The 24389-nt window shown below is 48.9% G+C and overlaps 1 protein-coding gene across 1 annotated transcript; it reads right to left on the reverse strand.

Moving 5' to 3' along the window:
* Positions 1–16729: 16729 nt before the first annotated feature.
* On the reverse strand, positions 16730–23794 carry SPATA3 (spermatogenesis associated 3). Its single transcript, XM_010341152.1, has 4 exons — positions 23704–23794; positions 23413–23622; positions 19131–19302; positions 16730–16835 (listed from the first exon to the last, which is right to left on the reverse strand). Exons 1-4 carry the CDS (start codon positions 23792–23794, stop codon positions 16730–16732), a joined length of 579 nt encoding a protein of 192 aa, XP_010339454.1.
* Positions 23795–24389: the final 595 nt, after the last annotated feature.

The following is a 24389-nucleotide window of genomic DNA, read 5'->3' on the forward strand; positions in this document are numbered from 1 at the left end:
TATGTGTTGTTTACATAGGTGTGTTTACTTAGTAAAAATGTATTGAGCTAGTCACTTATGATTACGTCCTTCTCAATATAATAACAAGTTTACATTAGAAAACTGGTTGCTTTTTTGGAGTGGAGCTCAGAGTTGGAAGGAAAAACAGGAGGCGGCTTTGTTTCCATTTAAAAAAAAAACTATGCATATTATTACATACTTTGATTAGAAAATATATTAAAGAAAGTAGAAAAGAAAAAAGCTAAACATCTTGCAGCTATTTGGGATTGCTATCTTTTAAGAGCCCAGCCTTGTCCAATCTATTTGTATAAAACACTGAGTAATTAATCTACCCATTCACTTCCTTCCTATTGGAAGCCGTAAGGAGGCCGTTGGTGAATGTAAGTAACTTCGGGAGCATCTGAGGCACCTCACCAAGTCCTAGGCCTGATACCGTCAGTGCAGTGGACCAGCACGATGTCCTGCAGGACGGTGAGGTGGCGAAGGTCCATCCAGCACAGAGCCCACGAGCAAGATGCAGACAGGGGGCTGCCGTCCACGCCCTCCAGGACCCACTGTTCTGCACTGGACAGAAGACCGGAGAGTTATGTAGGGCTGTGAGGGGACCCACCCACTGCCTCCACATGCGCACACACACACACACACACACACACACACGCATACATGCACATGCATACACTCACACATACACACACGAACACACACACACGCACATGCACACCTTTTGACTCATTCACAGCAACACCAACATGATTTCGGCTCACTGCAACCTCCACCCCATGAGTTCAAATGATTCTCGTGCCTCAATCTCCCAAGTAACTGGGATTACAGGTGCACTCTACCACGCCCAGCTAATTTTTGTAATTTTAGTAGAGACGGGGTTTTGCCACATTGGGTAGGCTGGTCTTGAACTCCTGACCTCAAGGGATCCACCTGCCTTGGCCTCCCAAAGTGCTGTGATTACAGGCATGAGGCACTGCACCTGGCCTGTTTGGGGTTTTTATGGAGGCTTTGGTTATGTAGACATGATTGGTTAAATCCTTGGTCATTAGTGATTACCTCAATCTGTAGCCCCTCTCCACTCTGGAGGTGGGGGTGAATAGTGAAGTAGCCAGTAGGGAGTGGGGCTTACGGGAATAGGGGAATGGGGGAATGGAGGAGCTGAAAGTTTCAGCCCTTTAAACACATGGTTATTTCCTCTGGCCATCAGCCCCCACCTCCAAGAGTCAGTTTTTTAGCATAAACTCAGGTTTGGTTGAAGATAGCTTAAGATGAGTAACAGAAAATGCTCGTCTCACTCCTGTCACTCAGAAATCCCAAGGGTTTTAGGAACTTTGTGCCGGGAACCTGGGATGAAGACTAAATACATATTTCTTATTGTATCATAATATCATGGGCAGTCACACATTCATTCATACACGAGAGTGCCCCATTCCTCATTAGCATTTATTTTTGGATTGAATATGGTGGCTTGGACCACCCCAGGCTTTCCACCCTGGTAGGATTGCTTTATTTATACTCACATGGGGTCCTGTGTTGAATTAAATAAGGGAGGTTATCAGTCCTTGTTCTCATTGTTTTGTTTACCGGAAAGATGGTTTTAGGGCCTTGTTTACTACGTGACACAGGCCCTTCGGATAGAAACACCTGGAAGAAATTCTTTTCTGGTCTTGGAATTTGTGTTCTTCCGAGCACCGGATTTGTTTTTATCTAATGGACATACAGCTGGTCTTGTTTTTTCTTTGCATGGGCTGCAGGGAAGCTGAGTCACATTTTGATCCATATCTAGCAAGTGTAAGGACTTTCAAGGCAAACATTTTGTGTATTAATCTTATCCCTGGATTCACTTTCTTTCTTTGGACCTAATTTTCTTTCCCTTCTTCTTAATGTCCTCCATGTCTTTTTTTTTTAAAGTATTTTGTGAGTTAACCTATTTTTCCTTTAATTTTTAGTCAGTGCAAAATAAAAAGAAAGGTACACACAAATATTTAAAATCTCATATTTTCTCCTGGACTTTTATACTGCCCTCTGTGCCATTCTCTGATCTGGGAAGCTCAGGGATTGTATTGGATTTAAAATTTTCATTTTAGTCTCGGTAGAAAGAATTGTCATCGGCCAAGCTTGGTGGCTCACTCCTATAATCCCAGCACTTTGGAAGGCTGAGGCGGGGGGTGGATCACCCGAGGTTAAGAGTTCAAGACCAGCCTGGCCAGCATGGCGAAACCCCCCGTCTACTAAAAATACAAAAAATTAGCCGGATGTGGTGGTATGCCTGTAATCCCAGCTGCTTGGGAGGCTGAGGCAGGAGAATCACTTGAACCCCAAAAGTGGAGGTTGCAGTGAGCCAAGATCATGCCACTGCACTCCAGCCTGGTGACAGAGCAAGACTCCATCTCAAAAAAAAAAAAAAAAAAAGAAAGAAAGAAAGAAAAAGAAAAACAAATACTAAAAAGGGTCATGTGTTGATGAGCTTCTCAGCATTCTATGACTCTGGGATGCAGAAAATCTCTCCTTCCCCTGCTGAAGGTTTGAGTCTTTAAGTCTGCTGAGATAAATGGGCAATAGAGAAATAGGAGAAAAGGCACACAAATATATTAACATGAACATATGCATAGGGGCCACACAAAACATGAGACTAAAAGAAGTCCAAAGGGCTGAAGTTTCTATACCATATGGAAAGGAAGAGAGCTTGGCACATCTCAGGGGAGGTGGTGATAGGTTATGGGAAGGAAAGGGGCGGAGCTGCATGGTGAGCTAAGGCTGTCTTATTATGCAGTTGAAGGCTCACAAGCAACAGCCTGCAGAAAGAGTAGATGTCTGGCGTGTTGGCAACCTTCAGTCTTTCTTCCTGCAATATGAGTTCAGAAGGCAGCTTGTGGTCAAATTTCTCTGTCATGCCAGGTGCGGTGGCTCATGCCTGTAGTCCTAGCACTTTGGGAGGCTGAGGCAGGTGGATCACCTGAGGTCAGGAGTTCGAGATCAGCCTGACCAACATGTCGAAATTTTACTAAAAATACAAACATCAGCTGTATGTGATGTTATACTCCTGTAATCCCAGCTACTTGGGAGGCTGAAACAGGGGAATGGCTTGAACCCGGAAGGTGGAGGTTGCAGTGAGCTGAGATCACATCACTGCATTCCAGGCTCGGTGACAGAGTGAGACTCTGACTCAAAAAAAAAAAAAAGTTTCCCTGTCAGACCTTTAAAAGTGTCAAGCTTTTTAGTTTCCTTCTCCTGAGAGATCTGGATAAGGCAGATAAAGGGGTCTCAGAGGAAGCCTCTTTGCATCCACCATTTACTTCACTAATGTAGATTTCCACTACAGATGCAAATCTCCCCACAAGAACACAGCTTTCCAGAGCTATTTCTGTGTCTGTAGCCCCTCTGAACAGCCATCCGAAAATAGGCCAAAGAAGAATATTTTGGGGTGGCATATTTTGGTTTCCCATACTTCTTTACTAAAATAACATACTTTTCATTCGGATATTCTGCCTTCTCTCACACAGCCTACTCACTTCAAGGGAAGGTAATCCCAACCCAATTCACAGGTGGCCCCTAGATGGCCCCCAGATAGTCTCAGCCAGTCAACACGTTCCAGTTCTCCGAGGCCCATCATTGCTGGGCATGTGGCCTGAGGTTGGTCCAATCAGAATGAATTGTAGGACTCTCGCTTGGCATGCTGGGAAATTTGTAGGCTTGTGGGCACTCTCCCGGGATGTGGACAAAGTCCCATTGTACCTGTGGGTGCTTTTGGCTCTGTTCCAGGCTCTACCATCTTATAACCAAAGGGGAGGGAAGCTGATACCACAGAAGGCAGAGGAGGGCAGTGGGAAAGAAAAGAGAATGTCAGATTAAGCTCTCCCCAAAGCCTGTACCGCCTTTAGACTTTACAGGTACATAAACCATTGAGTTCCCTTATCGTCTAAGCTGGATGGAGCTAGTTCTCCTGTTGTCTAAACTGGATCCCCGCTCCCTGTAAATGGGTCTAACTAATATCGAAGCCAGGATTCTTTGGGCAGTCGTAGGCACTGTGGTAAGCTCTGTAGAATCTCATTTGATCAATTACGAAAAAAAGTCATATGATGAAATGCCACGCATCCGTTTAAAAATGGGATATGACATGGAAAGCTTCCTTGAGAAGTGGGGGGGAAAAAAGAAGATAACAAGTATGTGGTATACAGTCCTGTATTATCAGGGTGGGAAAATGGACATTTTAACCGAGTGATGTCTTGGCGGTGAATGGGGAAGATATTGAGAGGAGAGGAGTCTGCTGTTTTCCTCAGTTATCTCAGCTTGAATCCTGTCTGATGCCTGAGAGGAGAGAGGAGAGGGTGCCCCGTGCTTTTCACCGCAGTGGGGATCTGCTCCTCTGGGGAGAGCTGAACCCAGAACCTCCTGGTTCTACGGGGTGAAGAGAACAGGCAGGTCCAGGGTCCCTGGAATGGGGAAGGAGTTAACTCATTTGGAGGCTTGTCCAGCTCACTCCATTTGAGCTTCTGGGGGGAACAGCTCTGTCTTGTGAGTCCCCAGTCACTCAGGGCCTCGGTCACTCCTAAGCTAGCGCTGAATGAAGGAATGGAGGAGGCAAAGCCAAGGTGGGGGTGGGGCACAGACCGGGAGCGCGGGTGCTTCACACCTGCACGGCCCCAGAAGGTGAGGCTCCTACCTTCTATTTTCAAGCCGGACTTCACAGCTGGAAGTTCTGCTTCTTTGAAATGCAAATGTTATTCTTAAAGAGCCTGCTGCTCAGGGAACCCTTGGTCTGCTTCACAGCTCCATGGGAACGTGCCACTGTAAGTGTTTGAAAAGAAGAATCCACTTCTGAGACATTTGCATGTTCAGAAAGCGTTCAGTGGAAGGCCGAGCCTTGGAGCTTGTGAATAAGGCCTTTCTGTGTGTGCGGCTCCTTACTAATAGAACAGGGGAAAGGAGAGAAAGGAGGCACTTTTCATTCCCCCGGCAGCTGCAGGCCAAGGGTGCCTAGAGCCCGGAGGGTTCGGTGTGTGTGTGTTGAGTCTCTTCTCCCCTGGAGGTTTCCAGGGAGCTGCTTTGCATGAGATAAACACTCGGCCTGATTCCCAATTCCACAGGCCTCTCCTCGGGCTTTGTTGCCTCCTCTTACCTCCAGGATACGGCCTTGTGGGTCTCTCCTGCAAGGGAGGACACTGGCCAGGGCAGAAGGATGGAGCCCGGCTGTTTGGTGTTCACACGGGGCTCAGCCCCGCACTCAGGTGAGCCCCCATTCTCTCCATCCTTCACACTTCGGTTGGGGCTCCCTGTAGGGCATGCTGGTGCTCCCTCTCTCCTCAGCTGGGAATCCCTGTAGGATGTGCTGGCGCTCCTTTTGGCCTATCCCTAGATCATCTTTGCTCTGAAGAGGCCAAGAGAGCCTTGAGAAGGAAGGGCACTTTAACATTTGACCCGTAAAAGGCTTTGACCCCATTATAGGAGCCCACTGAAGGTCCTTGGCTCACCCAGGTCACTGAGAGATCACAGTGAGAAAGATGGAAGTGTCTGTCTAACATCTCTCTCCTATTCTCACCCCCTACCAACACACAGTCTTCCCAGTCCTCCCCCCGTAGCCTGTGGTCAGCCTTTTGGGGGTGTCCTCTTGGAAGGATGGAGACCAGCAGAGTGTCAGAGGAGCCCCGGGACGCTACCAGGTCACTGTCCCAAACTTGCACCTGGGATCGCAGAACTGAAGGGTCCAGATGTGCAGCTTCCATCCGCCAGGATGCCCTTCAAAGCCGGGAACACACATAGTGTTACTGGAAAAAGGAGTCTTATCCCAGACCCCAAGAGTGAGTTATTGAATCTCACTTGGGAAAGAGGCGAGTCGCAATGCAAAGCAAAGTGAAAGCAGTTTATTAGAAACTATTACAGGGCGTCCTCAGAAAGCAGCAGGAGGAATTTCCCCAACTTAAACATAACACTTGCTTACATGAGATATTAAAACTAAGAATAGTAGACTTTATTAACAAAAACTTGTGATCAGCTTGTGACAGGCTGTTAGCATTGTTATTTTCCTACGTAACTATTTTTTTTTTTTTGAGATGGAGTTTCGCTCTTGTTACCCAGGCTGGAGTGCAATGGCGCGATCTCGGCTCACTGCAACCTCCGCCTCCTGGGTTCAGGCAATTCTCCTGCCTCAGCCTCCTGAGTAGCTGGGATTACAGGCGCATGCCACCATGCCCAGCTAATTTTTATTGTATTTTTAGTAGAGACGGGGTTTCACCATGTTGAGCAGGATGGTCTCGATCTCTTGACCTTGTGATCCACCTGCCTCGGCCTCCCAAAGTGCTGGGATTACAGGCGTGAGCCATCGCGCCTGGCCCTCCTATGTAACTATTGATTTCAGCAAGAATTTATGAAGGCATTATTACCTTTAAAGTGAAACCTATTCACAAACAAAGGACTCTGTTTTTTAAATATTGGGACATTTTCATAAGTTCTCTATTTAATTAGCATCATCAACTGATGAGGTTGATTCATCAGTGCATTAAAAGCACTTCCTACCATACTCACAGAATGGAGCCCCATTAGAAGAAAAACAGCTAAACTCTAATGTCATCCTGCAGCAGACTGCAATCCACATACCAGTGTCCAGGGTGTAATCAGATTCCCCAGAACATGGTATACACGGTCCATGCTTGACTGCTGGCAGTGGCAGGCAACAGAAGGGCAGAACAGAGGAGGAGAAAGGTTCAAAGGAGAATGCAGTCCGGAGGGGTCAGCTTCTTCCTGGAGCTGGTCAGCCTAGACCAGGCGTCCCCAAACTTTTTACACAGGGGGCCAGTTCACTGTCCCTCAGACTGTTGGAGGGCTGCCACATACTGTGCTCCTCTCACTGACCACCAGTGAAAGAGGTGCCCCTTCCTGAAATGCAGCGGGGGCCAGATAAATGGCCTCAGGGGGCCTCGTGTGGTCTGCGGGCCGTAGTTTGGGGACACCTGGCCTAGACGCTTCATCCTGTGGGAAACAAGTGGGCTTGTCCACTCATCTCTCTGATGTACTCCTTAAGTGAGGTTAGTTGCCCCCAAGACCTAAACAGAACTCTTCTTTCGTAACTCTCAACCTCCAGGCTCCTCCTGGATGAGTCTGAACCCAGATCTCTCGCTCAGCCCTGCTGCTGGGACCAACATGGCTCTCTGCCTTGGACACTTTTCTCCTTGCAGCTGGGATTGGCACTTCCTTTCCTCTGCACTCCCAGCAAGGAGGCGCCTCCAGCTCCTCTGTCCTCTCATTCTCTAGCTCACGGCTCAGCTCCTCCTGGCTTGGGTCAGGAATGCATCTTGGGACATTGGCAAGGGCACTTTTCCAGTTCAAATCCCTGCTCCAAACCCCTGTGACTGGCTGAGGTGTGATAAGTACATGCGGTGCCTGCACCTGCAGGGGGGGAGTTGCCTGGGGACAGAGGGGCTTCCTGAGTCTCCCAGCGAAGCCAGAGAGCCTGTACCAGCAGCCTGAAGAGCTGTCCTCCCTCTGATGCGTCACTGGTGGCTGATTGACTTCAACATGGCCCTGAGCCTGGGGCCTTGGCAGGACAGGCTGTACGGCAGGTGTCCCCTGAATCTCATGGCTGCCTTTATCTGGCAGTTTGGTTCCCTGGATCCTGGTTATTTATTTACTCTGTGACTGAGCGATAGCCTGGGTACCTGGCTTCATGGCCAGTGGGAGGGTGGCTGTCCTCCAAGGGTGGGGTGGGGAGGATAGAGAGAGACCAGGTTGTATCTGAAAAGTCAAGGATCTCTCACCTGATCCTGTGTCCCTGGCACAGTGGGCTGGAGGACCAGACAGGCAGCTGCAGGAGGATGGGGTTTCCTGGACTTGCTTCTGCCCTTGGATGGATCGCTGTACTGAAGCCAACCCGACTGTCTCAAGAATAACCAATTGGGTTGAGCACAGTGGCTCATGCCTGTAATCCCAGCACTTAGGGAGGCTGAGGTGGGTGGATCACTTGAAGTCAGGAGTTCGAGATCAGCCTGGCCAACATGGCGAAACCCTGTCTCTACTAAAAATACAAAAATTAGCCAACTGTGGTGGTACATGCTTGTAATCCCAGCTACTTGGGAGGCTAAGGCAAGAGAATTGCTTGAACTTGGGAGGTGGAAATTGCAGTGAGCCGAGATTCAGCCTGGGCAACACAGCAAGATTCTGTCTCAGAAAATAAATAAGTAAATAACAAATAACTAATTGATTGATTTTTTTTTTTTTTGAGACCAGGTCTCCTTTTGTCACCCAGGCTGGATTGCAGTGGCACGATCTCAGCTTACTGTAGCCTTGACCTCCCAGGCTCAAGTGATCCTCCTGCCTCAGACAGGTGCACGCCACTATGCCTGGCTAATTTTTGGATTTTTTTTTTTTGTGGAAAAACACACGAAATACAGGTTCTTGCCATGCCGCCCAGGCTGATCTCCAATTCCTGGCCTCAAGTCATCTGCCCACCTTGGCTTCCCAAAATGCTGGGATTCAGGTGAGCCACCACACCTGGCCAATTGATGGTCTCTAGACGATGTTCAGAGTCAGGGTCTGAGCGTAGCATGGTGAAGATGCTAGACTCTGCTGGAGCTTAGACAACGAAATCCCACAATGAAGGCCTCAGATGGGAAAGTTTTCCTCTGTGTTCTCCCACTCTACTATCTCTCAGTCCCATCTCCCCCAAGGCTAGCCATACAAACTCAATTCTTCCCCAAGGTGGGGCATAGAATCCAGAACCCTTTCTCCCCAAAGCTAGTTAGAAAATCTAAAAGTATTACTTGAATTTTCCCCCGGCCTTGTGTAAGAACTGGCTGTAACAGAATGATCTGACCTACCTTGTTTGCGGTAGGTCATAAGACCCACATTCCAGAGAAGGTCTTACCCCATACCCCAGAGGAGGGAATGTTGCTCAGACAGGCCTTGCTGGGTCCCCACACAGTCAATCAGCATTAGATCTGACCCTTTTGTCCAGACCTATTGTCCTTTTGTCCAGCATAAAGGCAGCCCATCTTTGTTTTTTTTTGTTTTTGAGGCGGAGTTTCGCTCTTGTTACCCAGGCTGGAGTGCAATGACGCGATCTCGGCTCACCGCAATCTCCGCCTCCTGGGTTCAGGCAATTCTCCTGCCTCAGCCTCCTGAGTAGCTGGGATTATAGGCACGCGCCACCATGCCCAGGTAATTTTTTGTATTTTTAGTAGAGACGGGGTTTCACCATGTTGACCAGGATGGTCTCGATCTCTCGACCTTGTGATCCACCCGCCTCGGCCTCCCAAAGTGCTGGGATTACAGGCTTGAGCCACCGCGCCTGGCCATCTTTGTTGAAACTAAGCATGAAGACAATTTCCTCTGTACCTCTGGGTCTTCATTCTGAAGGCTCCCATGTATACACTTTCATGTGTATGCCTTTTCTCCTATTAATCAATCTGCCTCAGGTGAATTTTCAGCAAATCTTTAGGGGACCAAGGATCTTGGCCCCTGCAACTGGCAGGCCTGGCCTTAGCCAGACTGTCCCCAAACTCACAGCCAGCAGCCTTGGTTACTGCACAGTGAAAGGAAATAAACCTGGTCACTCTTCCTTCTAGCTCTAAACTTCCCTCTCAAAAGCACTGGCTGGGAGCGGTGGCTCACGCGTGTAATCCTGGCACTTTGGGAGACCGAGGTGGGTGGATCACGAGGTCAAGAGATCGAGACCACCCTGACCAACGTGATGAAACCCGGTCTTTACTAAAAAAAAAAAAAATACAAACATTAGCTGGATCTGGTGACTCACACTTGTAGTCACAGCTACTCGGGATGCTGAGACAGGAGAATTGCTTGAACCCGAGCGGCGGAGGTTGCAGTAAGCTGAGATCATGCCACTGCACTCCAGCCTGGTGACAAAGTGAGACTCCATCTCAAAACAAAAAACAAAAACAAAAACAAAAACAAAACAAAACCCCACCTATCAGGGGCTGTTGCTTGAAATTGGCTGCACTTAAAATAGTCCTATCCAGTGATCACATTTATAAACCACTCTGAATACAGTGGCCTAAGCCAAATCTTTATGTATCCCAAAATGCTCCTGATGGCAACAGGTCTACTCATTCATGAGAGTCTGGAACATGCTGGGAAGGATTTGAGAGAAAAACCTGGTCCCTGTCTCCACGACCTAACCACAGAGACGTGGATGTGTCAACAGAACTGCCCCTGGCGGTATGAAAATGGGGACTCCAGTATGTGGCCATTTAGCATGTGCAGTTTTCACTCTTCAAGAGGGATCCCTATGGCCCATGATGGGCAATGTGAGCCCCAATGCAAGGCCAGTGTGGCCAAGCATCCATAGACCCACAGATGAGCCCAGGTGAAAGTGACTATCCATGAGGATGCTCTTTGCATTTTGGGTGGGATGGTTCTTTATCGTGTGGTCTGTCTTGTGCATCGCCTTCTTGGCTTTCACTATTAACAGATCACAGCATCCCCAGTCACTGTGACAATGAGCAGCACCCCATGCATTTCGCTGGGAGCAGGAGGCTAGTTTGACCCCTGGTCACCAATGTCTGGGCGATCCAAGTGCCAAGATCTGCCGGAAGTCTGCAGCTTGAGGCAGCTGAGAGTCCTCTCTGCTGGCCACTCGAGCATTTATTCTGGTGAGGAGGTGGTGGTGGAGGGGAAAGGAGAGAAGCAGAGGGTGAGCACGGTCCTGATTGCAGACTCATAGCCAATTGGAGTGGGTGCGTGCTGTTTTTAGCTGCCTGGTGTCCATTCCCATTTCTTTCTTTCTTTTTTTTTTTTTTTTTTTTGTGATAGTCTCCCTCTGTCACCAGGTTGGAGTGCAGTGATGCAATCTCAACGCACTGCAACCTACGACTCCTGGGTTCAAGCAATTATCCTGCCTCAGCCTCCCGAGTAGCTGGGACTACAAGTGCGTGCCACTACACTCAGCTAATTTTTATATTTTTAGTAGAGACAGGGTTTCACCATGTGGGCCACGATGGTCTCGATCTCTTGACCTCGTGATCTGCCTGCTCTGGCCTCCCAAAGTGCTGGGCTTACAGGTGTGAGCCACCACACCCGGCCCCATTCCTATTTCTTTTGGAAACAGGTTACCCACATTGCAGTTGGAGAACCATTTTCTTCCTTGCTCAGCACTCACTGTTTCCATGGAGTTAATCCTCATGTTCCAAAGGAGGCTGTGCAGCTCCAGCTTGGCCAATCAGATCCCGGAATTTTCCTGGGCACAGTGATGGATCCCAGGAGGGAGACAGAACCCAGTCAGAGCTGTGATGCCTTTAGCTGCAGAGAGGCCGACTCACCTTCTCTGCTAGCCTTGACCTCTGAAGGCTGGGAGGCTGTTGCTGCTGAAGCTAGAATGGACCTGACTCTGCTGCAGAGAGAGAAATGGCCCAGGCCCCTGGAGCAAGCCACATCTGAGTCAGAACTCACGCTTGACTTTTACAGGAGCTAATACATTCTCATTTTGCTGGAGCCTACTTTGGGTTAGGTTGTCCAATATTTACAAAAGGGGACCTCAATACACCAGAAAAAGGAAGTGTCTTCAGTCCAGAAGCTGCAGCCATAGAGTGCCCAGACCCTTCCACCATGCCTATATGTCCTTTCATTGTGACCCGCAGGATAGGACCACAACATAACCTCTCCCCACTCCCACCTGTTTTGGAAAGGAAATCCTGGGACTGGGGGGTGCTGAACGGGCTCCAGCCTGGCCCATTCTGCCCAATCCCACCTGTGCTGCTGCGGGTAAACCAGCTCCCTGCCTCCTCAAGGGCTGCCCCACTGGGTCCCAACTTAACTGATTCTTAGAGGTATAGCAGTTCACCTGGGCATGGGTTTGTGGATGCCCTCAATGGCCACTGCATTAGGAGTTGCCAGTACTGGCTCTCTTCCCTTCCCTAGTGGTTTTTTACTTTTTTTATTTTTGAGACAGGGTCTTGCTGTGTCATCCAGGCTGAGTGCAGCAGCACGATCATAGCTCACTCCAGCCTCCTGGGCTTAAGCCATCCTCCTGCCTTGGCCTCCCAAAGTTTTGGGATTACAGGCATGAGCCACCACGCCCAGCCTCTTCCCTCACTGACACTCCTCTCCCCTACTGGTGTTTGCTGGGATCACCTTGAACTAAGATTTTGAATCGGCTGCTCTGGAGCTAGATGGAAAATCCCTCAGACACTGGCTGTGTGTTGCCAAGTCACTAGGACTAACCACAAGGCTGCAGGGCAGGCCGCTCACCATCAGAGGTGACTCTGAAGCCAGTTCTAGAGACAGTATTCCTGGGCACAGGGCCTCTGTCCTCTGGGGTGCAGGCTTGGAGGCAGACCAGCACAGCTTTCTTATTCCCACTAACTGGGATTGCCCCAGGACGGAAGTGCAGATGACTGACTATGTTAGCTATTGAGCTAAGCTTTATAATTCCTTTCTTTGGAGTGGGAAAATCCAAAGCAAACATGGCATTCTATGAGTGTGTGCAGAGAAAACTGCTCCACCTGGGGTCTGTGGCCCAGAACGGGAATGACAGGCACCAACTCTGCTTGACCTATAGCCTGAAAAGTTACTGGGGTCCCCACACTTCCCTTCTTAGCCATTTACCAAGTCCAACTCTTATGTCTCTAAGTAAAACACACTAAAGAAGCAGAATTCTTTTTTTTTTTTCTTTTTTTAAGTTTTGGTGACAAGAGAGATCCTTGGATGGGAACTGGATCTGTAAGAAAAACAAGGACAGAGCTGTCAGCTTAGACAATGCCCCCGCGTGGCCTGGAATCCTGGTGCCTTCTAGTTTCACATCCGTGGAGAAGTAAATGATTTAGGATGCAAATTTCTCCCATTCCTTGCGTCCGCTCTTCCTTTTAGCTGCACGCCTTGGGCTGTAATGCCTTTTGCCAGGCACCCGGCCACGCTTGGCTCCTGCTCAGCTCATGGGTGCCAGCTCCTTCCCTGGGGGCCCCTGCAGCTTCAATGGAGTTTCACTCCCCAAAAGCTAGACTACAGTTTTTTGACCACGTTCAGCGCCCAACATGAGTGGTAAAGAAGTCCTTTGTTTTAGGGCCTCATCCTCAGCTGAGGAAGATGCCAAAGGAGAGGTTCACCAAAGTTTAGGAAAGAAAATTCTAGAAGCACCTTTCCTCATAGAGGAAAGATCCCACTGTCGTCAGATGGCTCTTCACTTTCTGGGCAGAGAAGGATATCAAACTGCCTGTTAAGAGATGAGCCTATAAGCTCAACATGACTCAGTGTACCCCCATGATGCACCCCCACGATGCACCCCCATTGCCCTCTGCCACAGTGACTCTCATACAGGGTCCTGGGCAGTTTTCATTGGCTAAAGTTCTTCCCTGGTCAGTTAAAAAGTAAGCTATTGTTTTTTTTCTTGAAATAGATCTTGTGAATTCTGTCATCCAGGCTAGAGTGCAGGGGTGCAATTATGGCTCATTGCAACCTCCAGCAGCTGAGCTCATGCAATCCTTCTAACTTAGCCTCCCAAATAGTTGGGATTACAGGTGTGTACCACCATGCCTGGCTAATTTTTTAATCTTTTTCTTCTTCTTCTTTTTCTTCATCATTTTTTTTTTTTTTTTTTTTTTTTTGGACAAGGTCTTGCTATGTTGCCCAGGCTGGTCTCAAACTCCTGGATCCAAGTGATCCTCCTGCCTGGGTCTCCCAAAGGTCTAGAATTACAGGTTTGAGCCACCATTCCCAGGCAAAAAATAAGCTAATTTAAGAAAAATAAGTGATTTTACAGGTATCAAAAGTCAGTAAAATTGGAGAACGCTGATTTAACAAATGGTAATGATGATCATGATGACGATAACGGTGATGATGGTAACTACTTCCAAGGGCAATGGTTGTGAGGATTAACTGAGGGGATGTGCAGAATTGCCAGGTGTGGGGCCTGGTGACAGGGGTGGGTGGTGGTGATGATGGTCATGATGATGATGATGGTGATGGTGATGATATGATGGTGATGATGATGGTGACAGTGATGATGGTGATGGTGATGATAATGATGGTGATAGTGCTGGTGGTGGTGATGATGATGGTAATGGTGATAGTGGTGGTGATGATGATGGTGATGAAGGTGATAGTGATGATGGTGATGGCAATGATGGTGATGGTGATGATGGTGATGATAGTGATATGGTGATAGTGCTGGTGGTGGTGATGGTGATGGTAATGGTGATAGTGGTGGTGATGATGATGGTAATGGTGATAGTGGTGGTGATGATGATGGTAATGGTGATAGTGGTGGTGATGATGATGGTGATGACAATGATGGTGATGGTGATGATGGTGATGATAGTGATATGGTGATAGTGCTGGTGGTGGTGATGGTGATGGTAATGGTGATAGTGGTGGTGATGATGATGGTGATAAAGGTGATGGTGATGATGGTGATGGCAACAATGGTGATGGTGATGTTGATGATGATGATGGTGATGATGGTGATGGTGATGACGGTGGTGGTGATGATGATGGTAATGGGGATGATGGTGGTGATGATAATGGTCAGGATGATGTGACGGTGATGATGGTGGTGGTGATGATGATGGTGATAGTGATGGTGGTGATGATGATGGTAATGGGGATGATGGTGGTGATGATAATAGTGATGGTGATGGTGGTGGTGATGAGGATGGTGATAGTGACGACGATGATGGTGATAATGGTGATAGTGCTGACAGTGTTGGTAGTGGTGGTTTGTTGCTATGTTGAGTGCTTACCCTGTGCCAGGAACTGTGCTAAGTGTTTTATATACGTTTTTCCTGCTCAATCCCCCTGGCAATCCAATGAGAGCTGTGTTATTATCTCCATTTAATGAAAAGAAAATTAGGGAACTTGCCCCAGGCCTCAGAATACTGGGTGTTGAAGAGGCCTCTGACCCCCATCTGCCTGCCTCCAGACCTCAAGCTCACAATCAGTAGGCTCTGCTGCAAGGAATTTTGAAGATAAAATGCTTTAACTCAGGTGCATTCTTTATGGTGCCAGTGGACAGCATCCACCCACCTCTGTCACCAGGCCCTGCATTTCTGCACATCCCCTCTATTAATCCTCAAAACCATTCGCCATGGAGGTAGTTATTATTCTGCCCACTAGACATGACAGTGTCAGAGAAATTAAGAAACGTCCCTAACACTCAGCTATCAGGCATCAGGGTCAAGAAAGGAGCCGGCAGCTCTAACTCCAAAGCTTGCATCCTTCCCACCACCTCCATGTTGACAACAGCAACGGGCCCCACCAGCAGCAAGCTCTGTCCTCTAACACCTATCTCACCTCTCCCAACAAGCTCAAGAGGAAGGTACTATAATTTTCCCTATTTACAGATGAGGAAACAGGTTCTCAGCTGCTCAGAAAATACCTCAGGAAATAGCATGGCAGCTAAGGAAATACCATGTCCCCTGCCACAGACATGGGACATGGCATCACAGAGGGTGCAAGGGGATGGTGAGCTCTTACTGGAGTTTACCTTCTGGGCTTGGCTTTCGAGATATTCTGAACATCTCCCAGGCCCATGCTTTATGGAGCCCCCCTCGCCTATCAACTCCTGGGCTGGTGGAGGTCTGGACGTGGGGTGAAATGCTTCTCGTTACCCCTATGCTATCATCCCCATCATCATTTGCTAAGTGTGGACATGGCAAAGGGATCATCCTGGAAGTTCCCGGCGCCCCACCCAGACCATCACACCTCACACTCAATGTCTTCTTCAAGCCTCACAACAACCCTACAAGGTAGGTTCATTTCGCTCCATTGAGAGAGAGGAACCTTGGGAAATAATATATTACACCCACTGCAAAGGCAAGGCAAACAGACAATCATCCCGTTTCTGGGCTGGTGCATCTACTGCCCAGCTCCCGCTAGCTGTGAATGTGCTGCTAACAGCTCAGAGCTGCCCCCTTCTCTAGAGGACAGCCCTCAGCCCAAAGGGAGCTGCTCTTTCCACAAAGACATGCAGTCCCTACCCAACCCTTAGGGCCAAGCACGGACAAGGAGGAGCACCAGAGGGCAAGCCTCTCGCCTCTGCAGAGCCCAACTCTGTGTGTGTTGTCATTCTTGTTCCGGGCTCCTCCTTCTCAGCTCCTTCCCCTGCCTCCTCTTGTCTCCTTCACTCCCTCACTCCCTGCAAGCACCTCCTCAATAAACCCTGTTCATCCAACCCCAGTCTTAGGTTCTGCTTCCAGGGGCGAGGAAGATGGACGTGTTAGCCCTGCCCCTGGCCCTCAGGGAGCTTGCAGGACAGCTAGGAGACAGGCCACAGGCATACAACGGATCATCCACAACAGGAGGCGCAGGTGAAGAGGACGGGGCTGAGAAGATGGAAGACATCACTGGGGTTGGGAAGTTGGAGAAAGGTTTCGTGGAAGAAGGGGACTCTCTGGGTGAAAAAGAGGCAGGACTGGGTAGGAGACAAGCTTTCAAGGCAGGGAGAAAGTTCCGAGGAAAGGCTCTAGATGGGTAGAAACCTCTGCCCCCACCCCTCCCATTTCCTCCTGTCCAGGGTCTGTGACCAGGGAAACCATCTCAAGGCAGAAGAGGTGGGGGCTCTGCTCAGAGAATCCTGATAATGAGTCTTAGCATCATCTGAGAGCATCAGGTCTGCCCTAGAGGGCCATGCTGGCTGACCCTGAGGCCAGGAAGGAGTCACTCCATTGTCAAGCTTCCCTTGAGAGGCCAGGGGCTTGGCACACCTGGAAAGGCCACCTCCATTTGAAGGGACCAAGTGTGCCACATACCTGCCGGACCGCGGGCCTAGGGGCTTGTTCACAAGGATTCAATGATGTAGTAGGCAGCTCCTAGAGCCCCCAGAGCCACAGCCACAGTTCCGAGGGCTTGGAGGACACGCGTTACGATGACTGGAGGGTTTCCTTGAAGATCTTCTGTAGAGCAAAGCAGAAAGTGGGGGTGGTGGGAAGCTGGGCTTCATGGTGTCTACCAGCAGGAGAAAGTGGAAATTATATGGCCCCCTCAGGTTTGCAGGAATGCCCATCTTGCCCCTCTCCAAATTCCTCTGAAGAGAACACTTAACTCTTCCCACCCTTCCAACAAGTCCCTACCGAAAGACCCCCGACGATCGGAGTGTGAGCTGGCCTGGGATGCCAGCTGCCCTGAACACCCAGAGGGGGACCAGGTTAGGAAGGTGGTCAAGTTCACTGTGAGCCAGGCCTTGTGCTAAATACCTCACACCCAGTGTCTTCTTCAAGCCTCACCACAACCCTATGAGGTAGGTTCTATCACTTCACTCCATTGAGAGGAAGGAACCTTGGGACATAATATATTAGATCCATGCAAAAGCAAGGGAAACAAATGATGACGCCAATCATGGTGAGGAGGGCATTCAAAAAATGCAACACGCATTTTGATAAAAATCCTACCAAAGTAGGGATTCTTGTTTAATGTGAATATGGCTAGAAAGCCAAGAGCCAACATTACACTCCATTGAGAAAAGCATGCGGGTGCTACAATTGGAACAGACATGTCTTGCGCTGGCCGGACAGGGTCCCCGCCCCTCCCCGCTCACTCTCCTGATTTGGAGCCTCGAGTTTGCCTTTTCCTGCACCCAGACTGCTTCCGCTTTTCATCTGAAGCCAGAGAGAGCTTCAAGATCCTTTTGGACCTGGCTCACATGCTGTTGACCAGGCGTCCCCAAACTTTTTACATAGGGGGCCAGTTCACTGTCCCTCAGACCGTTGGAGGGCCGCCACATACTGTGCTCCTCTCACTGACCACCCATGAAAGAGGTGCCCCTTCCTGAAGTGCGGCGGGGGGCCAGGTAAATGGCCTCAGGGGGCCGTAGTTTGGGGACGCCTGCTGTTGACACTGCAATGCCCAGCTGGATGCCAGCTCAGAAGCAAGCACACTCTCGTTCTGAAACTCATGGAGCCTCTCTTCGAGGACACACGGCACTTTCCATCTTGCACATTGGTTTCCAAATATATAGGTCTTAGCCCTCCATTCAGACTAGAACAGTTTTAGGGGTAAAGTTCCCTGTTCTTGTTTCCCTCCCCGTGCCCCATGTCCTCTGCATAGTAATTTTCCTCAATAACACTTGTTGGTTTTAAAACGATACAAACCCATGGCATAATTTGGCCACGGATGGATGGAAATACTAAGTGTGTGGGTGGGATGTGGCTAACGGTGGCAGGCAGGACTTTCCTTGATGGAGCTACTGGGTGGTAGAGTATTTTTGGCTCCGAGCATGTTCTCCCTATAAGCCCCGGTATCTACTTGCTTCTTTCTATATGTAGGAGAGATGGAGTTTTTCAGCCCCAGAAAGGAGAGGGGATTGGGTGGGGGGGAGGCTGGAAGAGGAACAGGATGAGGATGAGGGGTGGGGGTCTCTGCTCCTGGGGTAGGGGTATGAAGTCTCCAAGTGAAAGGGCCTCTTCCATTGAGATCTGTGAGGCCCTCAGGTGGGAGGGAGGAGACCCCTCTCCCAGCCCATGCATGTAACCTAGCAGCACCAAACACGGGAACACCTTCAGTGTGTCCCCTACATGGATGGTGTCTTCCTATGAGGGCAGTGGCAGCCACGACACTGCTGCTGGTGGCTTTGTGAGAAGAGGAAGGACAGACAGATATTATGGGTGATGTCATGGGGGCTGCCAGCAACAGACCAGCCTGGGGTCACATGTCCCCTGTGGGGACCCCCAGAAAGAGCCCGGCACACTCTGAAGGGGGCTGAGGTCTTGCTGTTGTGTGGAGGGGGCATATGAGTTACAAGCAGGTTTTTATCATTTGACTCTAGGGACATTCATAGGCAGATCAGGAACCTAAGGCCCCTGCCTATGGAACAGGCCACTGAGGGGCCACGGAGGCATGTGGCCAGTGTTTAATCACAAAGCTCCTGAGCAACTTGGAATCTATGAGGGCTGGGAGGGAGAGTGTTTCAAGGATGGAGAAAAGAAAAAGGAAGCCCCTAGGAGGCAAATCCCAGTAAGAAAGAAAACTGGCCCCTCTCTGTGCAGGTGGGATGGGTACCCCAGGGGGTGGGGCCAGTCAGAAGGGATCCTGCCTGCCAACGTGCAGGAAGTGGTCAAAGGAAAGACAGAAAGGCTTTCCTTTGGCCTCGGATTCCCAAGAGGAAGTGATAGACGATTGCTAATAAGGTCTGGGGGCAGAGTCTGGCTCTGGGAACTGTGCACCCCGAGACTCCAGCCCCCCACGCTTGGAACCTGTAGAAGGTGAGCAGGTTGGGGAGTCCTCTCCCTGGTGCCATCTGCCAGTCCCGAGGCAGAAGGACGTCGAAGATGCGGCTATGGCACAGTCCCAGACGACGCCAGCAAGCAGAGCTGCAGGGGCAAGTGGCATAGGAGCAGGAATGCGGGGCGGCATGCGTCAGAGGCCCTGCGGGGACAGAAGGCGGGAGGTGAGGGAGGCACCTGCCCCGGGAGGCTGGCGGGGAGCCTGGAACACAGTCTGAGAAGGCACCCCCAGCAGCAGCAGCTGCAGGATGACAAGGGCGAATCTTGGATTTTTTCAAGGCAGCAGGATTTGGGACTGAACTACCCAAGGAAGGCAGTTCTCCCACAGAATGTTCTCTAACCAAACAGAAGACTGACTGCATGGGAAAATGGTTGTTTTATACCGGTGCTACCTAGGAATAGCAACAATACGATGACGATGATGACGACGACGACGACAATGATGATGATGGAGGTGGTGCTGATGGGGCAATAGCAGGATGCTCTGTACTTAGGCCCATCTCATTTAATTTCACAATAATCCTGTAAAGGGGATACTTCTGGTCTTGTTTTACAAATAAGGGAACTGAGGTTCAGATAGTTTAAGGGATATTCCCTTATGGGGAATAGATTGCAGAAGTCAGCTGCAACTCAGGCTTTCTCACCTTTAATTCAGTGAAAATGGAATTTGCAGGTGACTGCTCACCCTAGGAGAGGCTGCATGGGGATTCCTGGAATTGGAGCTGCCAAGTGCCATTAATCTCGAACATACTGATCCACCCAGGCAGTGACTGCGGCTCTAGTTTCCAGTCCCGAGCTTATCTTCCATTTCTGTCCTCCTCTGGTATGGATACCAGCAGAATGTAGATGATGCCCTCTCTGGTTTGGCAAGAGGATTTCTGGCTGGATCATTCCCTCTGTTTCCTGTTTGCAGCTCTGTGGCTTCCTCACAGAGCTCCAGATTTTTCTGACCCTAAGCTGGATGAAACCAGTAGTCAACCTGGCAGACTCAGGATACTTTCTGCTTAGACCCACCCATGACATGTACTTTCCCTGAATTGGGGAGAGGGGATTCTAAAGGCAAGACTTGTCTTTTCTCTTTCGTTAGTTACAAAAAAAATTTTTTTAAATTGAGATATAATTCCCAGGCAATAAAATTCACCCTTTTAGAGTGTTCGGTGGCTTTTAGCACATTCGCAAAGTTTTGTGGCCATCACCACTAATTTCAGAACATCTTCGTTTCCCCAAAAAAGAAACCCCATCTCCATGAGCAATTACTCCCCATTCTCCCAGTTCCCCCAGTCCCTGGAAACACATTTGCCTATTCTGAACATTTCATGTAAATAGAATCATTCATGTGTGGGTTTTTGGGAAACTGGATTCTTTCACTTAGCCAAATGTTTGTAAGGTTCATCAATGTCGTAGCATGTATCAGGATATCACCTTTTCATTGCCAAATAGTATTTCACTGTATTCATTGTATTGTGGTATTTCATACCACATTTTGTTTATCCATTCATCAGTTGATGGACATTTGGGTTGTTCCCAGTTTTTGGTTATTATAAATGCTACTGCTTCGAGCACTTGTATACAAGTTTTAGTGTGAATATATGCTTCTAATTCTCTTGGATGTTTACTGAGAAGTGGAATTGCTGGGTAATATGGTAACTTCATGTTCCTTTGAGGAAACACCAGACTGTTTCCATAGCAGCTGCACCATTTTACATTCCCACCTACTGTGTATGAGGATTCCAGCTTCTCTACATCCTCGCCAACACTTGTTATTGTCCATCCTTCTGATTGTAGAATAGTATTCCTGGGGGAATACTTGCATTTTCTTGAGCCACAATATTTCTGCACACAAAAAGTCTCAGATTTTAGAAAATGGCACGCTTTATTTACAGTTCTCACCCCGCATCTCTAACATTCCTTTCAACTGCAGAGAATTCCTTTGGAAGAAGTCTAGGGTGTTCACTGTAACCTCTGGCGAGCCTCGTTTCTTGCTTTCTTGCTTTGCCTCTTCAATAGGCCAAACTCCTCTCCAGGTATGAGTCACATGCATTCATTGAAAGACTTGGGAATGGAAAATTTTGCTTTCTACGGATACCAGTTCTAAAGACTAGAACCTAGAAATGTTTCTCTCAGTGGCAGATAATCACAATCACAATCTATACGACATATAGTATGCCACTCAAAACCATTTTCATATGTCAAGAAGGGATTGCTTCCTGGCCATGGAAGGATTGTTGGCATGGTGATACCTTGGATTTAGCACTTCCGTTTCCATCTCTTATTTATTTTGTGCCCACACAATCCCAGGGGAATAAACTGTGGCCCAGGGAGTGTGGCCTGTTCAAGGCCATGAAGCCATGGGCGCTGGCTCACGGCAGACCCAGGAGATGCTCAGAGAAAGATGCTCTTCCTCTTGTGGAGACTCCTAGGCCTCTTGGAATGGAAAGGTCAGTGCTGTGGTTTAGAGCGAGGGTTCTTGAATCAGAATAGAGCATGTTTCCCTTCTCAGTGCTACCAGCGTCTGCTCCAGAGCAACTCGTTTGATTCCTATGAGCCTCAGTTTCCCTATCTATAAAATGGAGATGATAATAGAAGACCTTTTATAGGATTGTCACATGTGAAAATTAAGACAGCTGCCGGGCACGGTGGCTCAAGCCTGTAATCCCAGCACTTTGGGAGGCTGAGGCGGGTGGATCACGAGGTCAGGAGATCGAGACCATCCTGGTCAACACGGTGAAACCCCGTCTCTACTAAAAATACAAAAAATTAGCTGGGCATGGTGGCGTGTGCCTGTAATCCCAGCTACTCAGGAGGCTGAGGCAGGAGAATTGCCTGAACCCAGGAGGCAGAGGTTGCGGTGAACCGAGATCGCGCCATTGCACTCCAGCCTGGGTAACAAGAGCGAAACTCTGTCTCAAAAAAAAAAAAGAAAAAGAAAATTAAGACAGCTGAGCTGAATGCTGGGTACACAGTAAACGCTTAGTGATAATGTTAGTTCACTATCACCATTATTGTTAGTAGTATACACCAGCCCACCTCCTAAACTCTGCTTGAATTCCGTCTACATAATCCAATGCTGATTCAGACACTGTTTGGCTCCCAAGAAGATGAGGAACCACTTTTCCTGACAGCTGCTACATTTTTGGACAGAGCTAATCGCTGGGAAGTCTTTTATGTTGAGCTGAAGTCTGTCTGTCTCTAGTGTGTTCCATGGGTAAAGTTGCTAGTTTAGAAAATAAAAATATGGATGCCCATGCAATATTTGGGACACACATACTAAAAATTATTTGTTGTTTGCTAAAATTAAAATTTAACTGAGAGCCTTATATTTTGTCTGTCTATCCTATCCATGAGCCTGTATTCATCCATTTTCACACTGCTGATAAAGATACCTGAGACTGGGCAATTTACAAAAGAAAGAGGTGTATTGAACTTACAGTTCCATGTGGCTGGGGAGGCCTCACAATCATGGTGGAAGGTGAAAGTCACATCTCACATGGTGGCAGACAAGAGAAGAGAGCTTGTGCAGGGAAACTCCCTTTTTTAAAACCATCAGATCTCATGAGACTTATTCACTATGACCAGAAGAACTGCCCCCATGATTCAATCACCTCCCACTGGGTCCCTCCCACAACACCTGGGAATTCAAGATGAAATTTGGGTGGGGACACGGCCAAACCATCTCAGACCCTTAGTCAGACCTCTGAGGACAATAAGGAAGAAGTCTATTCACATTTTCCACCTGACAGACAGACATCCTCCAATTCCTTCAATCAACTGTCATACACTAACTGGCCTCCCAACCCCTCTCACCCTCCATCAACCTGGACTATCTTCCTTGGGCTAGTTTGTCAGGCATCTTTTACAGCCCCAAAAAATAGCTTGATGAGGACAGAATAAAGCAGTATCATCATTTCCCTTATTCTAAACCATATACTTCTATTAATGCATCCTTGGTTTTAATTTTTTAGCAGTTGCATGGCACTGCTGATTCCTAATGAGCCAGTATTACTATGGAACCAAGTTAAATGTTAATATGTATGTGTGGCTGTGTCAATGAGACTCAGGATGATGAGAAATGACAAAACCCAGGAATCCTTGTCTCTTGGGTAGAAACAAAAACAAAAACCTTCGCACTCTACATCCAGCTCCAGAATACACGGTAACCAGGCATCACTATCCTACAAGAACCAACATCTGGGATTTCTTGGAACTCCATCAGCAGGAAGCCTAGAACTGCTGAAGCTAGAAGACTGCCCACCTGCTTTCCTGGGTTGAGGGGATGCCTTCACATTAGCATCTGGAGGTAACAGGCACCGAGAGGAGCGGCGGACTTCAGGTGCCGGAAGGGCTTGGGATGCTGGCTGCCCGGAGGTGGTTTCCAGGCTAGACTGCTGTGGTGTGGACTCAGGGCTAGGCTGCTGTGGGGTGGACTCAGGGCTAGGCTGCTGTGGGGTGGACTCAGGGCTAGACTGCTGTGGTGTGGATTCAGGGCTAGGCTGCTGTGGGGTGGATTCAGGGCTAGACTGCCGTGGCGTAGATTCAGGGGTAGGCTGCTGAGAGGTAGAGTTGGAGCTAGGATGCTGGCCAGTAGACTCTCGGTGGCGTCTGGCCTCTGACCTTTTCTTCTTGACCTTTTTCATGGTGGATCCTCTTAACCTAAACGTGGACCTACATGGAGCTGCCTAATTTCCTGGCTCCCTCCTGGAGGGGCCGTTTGCCCTCTGCCCTAGGGACCTGGCTCTGGTCTCCAACTGCACCCAGGCCCCACAGAGAACAGTGATCCACACTTCCTGTGAGGTCATAAAAGCCAGGGTGGTTCCCATGGCAGGGCTGCAGGGACAGTCTTCTCCACAGACACCAGCCTGACATTCTCCCTTGTCCCAGGCTGCCAGGATAGGCAGGGGGCAGCAGCTGCCCTGGTCCTCACAGCCCTGGTGAGGCCTGGCTCTGTGGGCCCATGACAGCCAGATCCCCAGTATTCTGCAACCAGAGCGCCACCTTCAGGCACCTCTCTGCCGGTGTGCTCCTGGGTCCACGTGAGCTACCTGTTTTGCTCTTAAGATACCTTGGATGTGATGCTCAGCTCTGTCACTGGTTTCCACATACCCCCTAGTCGTACACCTCAAAAATCCATGGTTACCACACATTTTGTGAGTTTTAGGTCACCTTCCTGAATATTTGGAGCTTCTTTGAAAGCTTTAACTCCCATGGCCCAGAGCTTGCTGGCATTTCAGA

The sequence above is a fragment of the Saimiri boliviensis genome, chromosome 5 (genome assembly GCF_048565385.1).
Source record: "Saimiri boliviensis isolate mSaiBol1 chromosome 5, mSaiBol1.pri, whole genome shotgun sequence".
NCBI lineage: Eukaryota > Metazoa > Chordata > Mammalia > Primates > Cebidae > Saimiri > Saimiri boliviensis.